Source organism: Triticum aestivum, chromosome 5D (genome assembly GCF_018294505.1).
Source record: "Triticum aestivum cultivar Chinese Spring chromosome 5D, IWGSC CS RefSeq v2.1, whole genome shotgun sequence".
Lineage (NCBI taxonomy): Eukaryota > Viridiplantae > Streptophyta > Magnoliopsida > Poales > Poaceae > Triticum > Triticum aestivum.
In genome coordinates this window covers 312,441,037-312,449,303 of record NC_057808.1, presented here as the reverse complement: position 1 = coordinate 312,449,303, position 8,267 = coordinate 312,441,037, and the positions used below count along the sequence as shown (strand labels likewise).

At 47.4% G+C, this 8,267-nt stretch overlaps 1 protein-coding gene across 1 annotated transcript; it reads left to right on the top strand.

The window, feature by feature from the left end:
• The first annotated feature begins 6,987 nt into the window (after positions 1-6,987).
• LOC123124755 (transcription factor bHLH150) lies at positions 6,988-7,733 on the top strand. The gene has a single exon (XM_044545315.1). It carries the CDS (start codon positions 7,110-7,112, stop codon positions 7,344-7,346), a length of 237 nt encoding a protein of 78 aa, XP_044401250.1. The 5' UTR covers positions 6,988-7,109; the 3' UTR covers positions 7,347-7,733.
• Positions 7,734-8,267: the final 534 nt, after the last annotated feature.

The following is an 8,267-nucleotide window of genomic DNA, read 5'->3' as shown; positions in this document are numbered from 1 at the left end:
CATCTGCAGCTTCCCTGTCGCCGCAGCTCGGACACCGGTGCTGGCCCCTCCCTACCAGGGGAAGCTTCGACAGGCGGCCTGCGCAATCCGTGCCTCCCCTACACCATCCCCTGGCCCCGCCGGCTGCTGCTCCCCCTCATGGGCAGTGGTGGGTGCTTGTGCCCGCCCCGCGGGCCAGACGCGCATGCTGGAGTCGGAGGCGCGCGCCGCCCGTTGCGAGAGGTAGCGAGCAAGGGAGAGGGACGTTGCGGAGAGCTCTGTCCGCCGCCACCGAGGGGTAACAACGGAGCCCGATGAGGACGCACGGCTCCTCACGTGGTTCTACCGCCGGTCGCTTACGACGGCGGAGACGGAGGTTCGGCGGCTCCGCCGGAAGAACGTGAAGGCTCTACGGCTTGCCATCAAGCAGTCCGAGCGGGACGCGAAGGAGAAGGTGACGGAGGTGGCTCGACTGGCCAAGCTCAGGCGCCAGCAAGACCGGGCCTTCCAGCACCTCAAGGGCTTCATCATCGTCTCCCCCTCCTCGTCTGACGACGACGGCTCCGATTCTGGCAAATCGGATGATCCTTCACCAGCCGCCGACGGCTACAGCTACGCTGGCGACCAGAAGGGGCAAGGGCTGGCCCGAAAGTGGTGAAGTTCAATTTACTTTCAAGTTTTAGATGTAGTATAAGTTGTCTGTTGTTTATGTGAACTTTGGTGGACCTATGAATAACCGTTCGTGATTTTCTGGTGAACTATTGTGCTATCCTATGTCTGATTCTATGTCCGGTCAGCTGATCTACGTAATTTTATTGACGTTGCATGATTTAGTATGGATATAGGGGTTCGGATATGAGATACACGGATGTGGACGACGCGATTTGGGAGGTGCCCGGTCAGTGCCTGCGAACGCGCCCGAGCGCGTCCGCGAGCGTTTGAGTGGTCGGATTTGCCAAGTCCGACTATGAATGCTCTAACTGGAACTTTTTCGGGATGTAACTTGTTTTTTGTTCAAATAAAGTGTGCCACAAGTTAAGAAAAGAAAGGGTTACAGGGTAAGTAAAAAATGAAGGGTCCCGATACGTGTGGGCGTTAAGGGGTCTGGCCACACGTTTTTGGTGATATCTAAAGAACCAGTCCACACGTCTGCGTGTGGGCAAAACAAGTAATGCCCATACGTTCGGTCTTTTGCCTCGCGGTCCCTCCCACACGCCTACGTGTGGGCAAAATAGATAACGCCCACACGCCCGTACTCACGACCCCGCACGCTCCGCGTGACAGTCACCACGCGTCCCCGCAATTGTCATGGTCCGGACCCTCTTCCATGTTCGTTTAACTGCAGTTGCCATGTTGCTGAACCTTGCGATGGTTGCTCAACTGCAGTTGCCATCTCAGGTCAAGTGCCAGATGCCATTTTTGGACAACTGCAGCTGTTGCCATGTATGGTCTGGTCTACTACAGTTGCCATGATTTGAAAACTTTAGGAGTTGCCACCTACTAACACTAGGCATTTGCCATGTAGCACTATAAAAAAGGCATGGCAAAAAAACATGTTCGGGTAAAGCGAGAGTTGCCATCTGCTTACAAGCACGCTAGGGCAGTTGTCATGTACCCTGCAAAACACATGGCAACTTGGGTACAGAGAGAGTTGCCATCTGCTTACAAGCACGCTAGGGCAATTGCCATGTACTCTGAAAAAACACATGGCAACTGACTGCTTTGGGTGTGGGAGAGGAGACGGGCGTGTGTGCGAACTCATAAAGGCCCACACACCAGCCCCTCTGCGTGCGTGAAAACTGACGTTTTTGGCGAACTGCTAAACGCCCATACACCAGCCCCTCCGCGTGGTGAAACAGACGTGTGGGCGATCGATGAATGCTCACACACCAGCCCAGTCCTACGTGTCATAAAAAATCTGGCAAAACATGCCAAAATTCATACAAACACAAATAAACGTTGATCTATGCGTATGGTCGAGATGCAAATCGTGTGAGCCTTAGTATTTTCGAAAATGAAACCGCGGGAGGATTGTGGTATGCCGCTGGTCTGGTACAGAAAGCGAAGGGCAGGAGATCAGGGCCCTAGCGGCTAGCGGTGAGCTGTGATGCAACCTAAAAAGATGGTATTTTGGCTTAGAGCCCCTGCCTTTCCTCTAAATTATGATTAAGGTGTTAGTAGACACCGCCCACCAGGCTATAGGCTTTATGGTCACGATCACAGGTCACATGCACATACATTTAGCAAGGACACCTTTGATGTTGTCGTATACGGTATGCAGAATCGCGATCGCAAGCCGGCCTAGAAAAATTGAGCTACGGTGATCACCTTTGACTATTCTCATTCAGTGTAGACAATCATCTTCTACATATTTTTTTTTGACAAGAATAGCAGGAGCTCTGCCTTTGCATTATAGAAAAGAAGTCATACAAGAACGGATCGACCATCGCGTGAAGGTCGCATCCCACATTACAGCATGGAGACTAGAAAGCAGAAAAGATTACAACCCTACGGTGTGAACCCCTCTAGTTGCCTCCCCAAAACACTTGATGTCATCCTTAATGAGCCCAGTTAGCGCAAGAATTGTCAGTTCCTTATGTTTGAAGACTCGCTGATTCCTCTCCTTCCAGAGATTCCACACAATGTAGGCAGCCACGGTCATGTCCTCCCTGCATTGCTCCCTCGACCCTCTGGCAGAGCACAACCTCTCCCACCACTCGCCCACGGTCCGCGCCTCATCGGCCACAACACACATGGCATTGTGAGATTGTCGGAACTGGAACCATATCTCCTTGGCAAAAGAGCAGTGCAGAGCAATATGATTCGCAGTTTTAGGTTCCTGATCACAGAGCTTGCAGAGATCATTATGTGGCCAGCCTCTTGCTTGCAATCGGTCAGCAGTCCAGTTTCTGTTCTGGAGCAAGAGCCATAAGAAGAACCTCACTTTCCCCTCCATCTTGCTCGTCCACACTCTGGCCAACCGTGGCCTCTCAATCCTAGAGAAAAAAAAAACAGGGGCGTAATCGGTCAGCCTCTTGCAGAGTACCGACATCTAAAAATATTACGGTTTTGACACTCTGGTACAGCTTTTGGCCCCGACTCCGCCAATGCATGCATCCAAGCTAAGCTTGCAGCAAAAGTTCGGCCGTAATCTATATTTATTTATTTTCTAGGTCCATGCATGGCTGAAATCTCAATCGCTGGGTGAGCAACTGGTTCGTTGTCGCATGGTGAAAAACACATTTCATCTCAAGATGAGTACAAAGAAGACACAAACCCTGGAGGGAATCCAGGCAAGTTCGTTCGACCCAGCCTTGAGAGAAACTATCAGATCCATAGATATTTGTCTTCGTTTACCAGGGGCACTATCATTTTTTTCATCGAAGAACAGGGGCGTTATCATTGCTAGCACCATCACGATCGACGTCTGTTTTCGTGTTTATTGGACGGCTTAACTTTGATCAAGTCCATAATAATTATATAAGCTAGACTGAGTGTCGAGGCAGGCCGCAGGCGTACATTACATATAGTCATATAGAGGCACGTGGGATTCTCCCATCCATCCACTGGTTGAATGAACGGCACATACATGGCTGTGCAAGTGCAAGCTAGCAATGCATTTATCGGACGGCCAGACGTACGGCTTAATTAGATGGATGGATCGATAATACGCCAAGACTGGATTGTTCAGGGGCCGTAGCATCATGTGCATGCATGTGCACCGTTTCCCGTTATTGAGTGCACCAACCACAACGGGCCAACCCGGCCGGCTCTCCGTTTCTTTCTCTCTCATGTTCCCGCCAAGAGAAAACCTGTGCATATGTAGCCATGTTACGTGCACACCTAGAGTGCCCCCCATGGCCTCATGGTCCCCTTCCCATCCACCTCACGGCTCGTCCATTACAGGATAAAAGAGGCCAGCTATCATGCCACGCCCACCGCCCGGCACGCACGTGCAAACACGTTCTCAGACGGTTATGCTGATGAGCGCTTTGCTTTTCGCGGTCTAATTTGACGCCTAGAGGGTTGCAGCTGGCTGGCTGGCGTGACTACGTACGGTTTTCGATGGTAGTACACAAACCTTGTCACGCAATCAATTTCTTGACCCTATGCTGTCTTGCATTGCGTGGGTGGTGACAATTTGCATAGACGTACGGTGAAGTGGTGCACCTACTAGATAATTTGTATGCTGTGACACATAATGATACTGTTATGTTTTGTATTCCCTTCGTGTGCCTCGTGAAACCAATTCTGTAGATAAGTATTTTTCAACTACCATACGTGTGCAACACCGGTATAGACAGATATGGTGAACTTTATCAAGATGACAAGATTTAAGAGCTTGGTGTTAGAACTACTTTTGGACCATGTTCGAATTTTGATGTTAACTTCCAAGACATGGAAGATTAATCTTATTATCTTATTTTGTAATTGGTCATGGTGCTTCCGACTTCCCGTCAAACTATTTTCAATCATTTTCACCTAAATCCCATATGCTGCCCATATTTAATTAAAGCATTTCCACCAAAATGTGGTCCAAACTCCTACTCCAAATTGGAATGGTTAGCATCAAATACTCTGGCGATGAACGTGACATGTGAGTGCAGTGTTTTTCCATTCTGATGTCACAATCGTCGTGCATATGAGGCTAGAGCGACCCAATATACATCAGGAGACATGCAGTTCGGTTGTTGCTTTCTTCTTGCCGTAAATTTTTACAACATTAGTTCTCCACCGCCACTATGTACCACCGATGTTATCTCGTTGATGTTTCATGAAACACTACTTCACATTTCAAGCCATCCATGTGAGCCCAAAATCAGCACTCGGGAACCTCCCGCCCTGTGACCAACAACGAAACTTCATGAGTAAGGAGAAAGTACTCGCGAGAAAGTGCATGAGGTTGTGTATAATGAAATAGGTTGATGATGAAGATGGCTTGATGTCGTTAGATGGTAAGACCACACATGCACGCGCGCGCACACACACACACATGTTGAATGTCACACTTTCTCTCTACAACAATCGTAGCTTTTTTTGTTCAGATATTTTTGGAAAATGGCAATTCAGAGGGGTTCCTGTTGCATACACTATTTAATCTGTAGGCTTCGCATATCTAACAAATTATATGTAATAGCAAAATTATTCACTTGGTATTTTTGAGAATGTTGATATATTTCTATGGTTCAATGAATCCTATCTTTAATTATGTGAAATTTGAAACGGCATAACCTTACGTTGAGGTTTTGAATCATTTGTCCCTTATGGAAATGATTCTACAGATTAAGCCTTCAAGAAGCAATTTTGTAGATATCCTACCTAGACAATTGAAGCATGTTCTTGTTTCCTAGTGCATGTTATCTTGCCTTGCAACATTAATTCGATGAACAAGGTATGTGTGAGCACACCCTCATTGGAATTTAGTTGCGAAGTGCCCAATCCCAATTAAGATTGAAAAAGAATGTCTTAAGAAGTGCTCTATCTACTAAAGATATTATTCATCAAAGGCATATGATTACACAAGGGATATGCACCATCTGTGGAGTGGATGGTGAGAGCACTTTTCACATGATATGTTGATATCCTCGTGCTCAAGCTCCGTAGCAGGCAATGAGAGAGTACTTAGACATATGGGGTGAGGGCTTGTTGGTTTGTAGGAACATAGTGGATCCTTGACAAGTTTCGCAGACAAAACGTGTGGTGTTTTTTTATGCTTCTCTAATGGTGTGGCATGTGCATAATGAATTGACACTTCACAAGTTGATGCTGGGAATAGAAAGACCAAGGAGATATTTATGCAATTAGCTATCTCGACTTGCTACTACTTAGAAAGAAATACCAAATGATTGACTTAGCAAAGGGTAAGCAGGTTGTTCAGTGTTCCCACAAAGAATGTCGTAGTTTAATTGGGTCTACAACAGAATGCATGGTTCAGCAAACTAGTGACCTGTATGAAATGGGCTCGACCAACTTAAATGTGGAAAGATCGTTCATGGCATCAGATTGGTACAGTAGGATTGGCATGGTGTTATGGAATAGTTCAGGTGATATCATCTTTTTATCCTACAGATCGATGTGTTCCTATGCAAGTGCATTACATGTTGAATTTGAGGCTTGACATGAGCTAGGATGAAATTCTGCTAGGGTTGTATTAGTCGGGCATCCTGTTTTGGTGGACTCGATTGAGCAGAAGCGTTGGGAATATTTGGAGTAGAGATATGTGTTTTGTCCTGCCATGCCAACAACGTCCTTAATGAAGATCGAGAGATTAAATGTGCTAAAACTACAAGTTCTCGTAATAGGTAGTAGAATCGTGTTATGACTTCTCGTCACAGGTAGAACCATGGTTTGGTCCGGGTCTTGTCTCGCTGAACCCTTATAATAAAGGAAATCTTTTCTAAAAAGCAAAATCCATGAAATCTCTCTTAGAAAAGGTCATCCGGTCCTTGTGAATTTGTTATCCTTTTTTCTAACACGGGGACAAATTTGGATGCACACATGAGGGTGATAAAGTCACCATAAACGCCTTCATAGTCGGGGACGCTCTTCGCAGTAAATGAACATCACCAGAAAGACTAAATTAAATTCAAAAAAATGCAAAATACCAATATTAACTACAGGACTTTCCCTGATGGGCTAGTTCCATCACAAGGAACCAAACCGTTTAAACTACAGTCACTGCTCAATTTTTTTTAAACTACACTCACTTCGCATGAATTTGTCATCAGAAGGTTCTCGACACACGAGAGACAAAGCGAAGGGCAGAACGGGCAAAACAAAATCCACGCCCATAAATTCCCCGGGTCCTTGGGCGGTCAGAAAGCTGTCAGACACGTGTGCAGGACAAGACGTGGCGTCCACGCGCGGGCCCCCTTCCGCCGCGCTACGCGACGCGCCACAGCTCACGCTCACTTTTACGCGCAACCCCCTCGCTGAAACGTCCGCTCCCAAAACGCTCCCTCCCCCTCCCTATTTATCCCGAGCCCAGCCTCAGCTCTCCCTCCCTCCCCATCAACGTCGTCACGTCGACCACAGGGCCACGCTACGCCTACACGTACCGCACGTAGCGTAGCTGCTAGAGAGCTAGCTAGCTAGCACATTTCATTGATTGTCCTGCTGATCCGTTCGGCATGGAGATCGCCAGGAGGAGGAGGTCGCTGTGCTCGAGCCGTCGCCGGCGGTCGGCGGCGGTGGGGCGGAAGGTGCGGGAGCTGCGGCGGCTGGTCCCCGGGGCGGCGGTTATGCCCACCGACCGGCTGCTCGTCCGCACGGCCGACTACATCGCGCAGCTCCGGGTCAGGGTGGAGCTCCTCAGGGCGCTCTCGGAGCTCTGCGAAGGGCATGGCCATGGCGACTCCCCTAGCTAGTTGGCAACCTCTGCTCTTGTGGTATGACGTATATATACGTGCATATATCGCACGTATAGACGGATGGTATATATTGAACGATTATGGGTTGATCAAGTAGCGTATAATTGAGTACCTAGGTGCGAATATACATACATCGTATGTGTTCTAGAAGTATACAGGGGTTTTGTTTTTCTGTCCAGTATTTCTTGTAATTTTCGCGGCCGATTCATATTCTTTTTGTATTCATGTACGTGTGATCGTCGATCAATCTTGCGGTGTTATGATAAAAATTCTGAAAAAAAAAGTTCTGTCGCACCTATACAATCCCCTTATCACCCCCCTTTGCGGCAAAGAAAGAATCAAAGAAATACATGGGTATGCGCAGTATGCATTGTTAACTGGAAATAGGAGTGTGTATCTTGTTTTTGATCGATTTTCACCACTCTCAGACCCTGTCCTGTATGCCTCATCTTTGATCTCAAAACAAATCAGACGGCTGATGAACAGTACTAGCTAGTACTTCAAAAATATTCAAGCACTGCCGTGTTCTTCATGGCGCCAAGCTCCTCGTGAGCCGATTCTTGCCTTGGTTGTTGCGCCATTGCTAGCTGTTCCATATGATGGCTATCCGTTTTTAGCTTGTAAAGCGCATACGTGTAATGGAGTGGCAAGCACAGTATCGGCATGCATGATGAGGTATGAGCTGGAAGTTGGCTGGATCCAACACGAGGTGACTAGTCTGCTTAAATTAGTTGGTCCTAGTTACTACTCCTAATAAGAAGGGCGTGCTGATGATTAAGCTTTGCGTCGACAGTGGTCAATGGATATCATTGTTAATTGAATGGAGACCATTGCTACTGTTTGGCTTGCTCCCTACAGATAATCTAACCAACAAAGACAAAAGCTTTGATGGAATATGATTTATTTTTTTTTAATGAA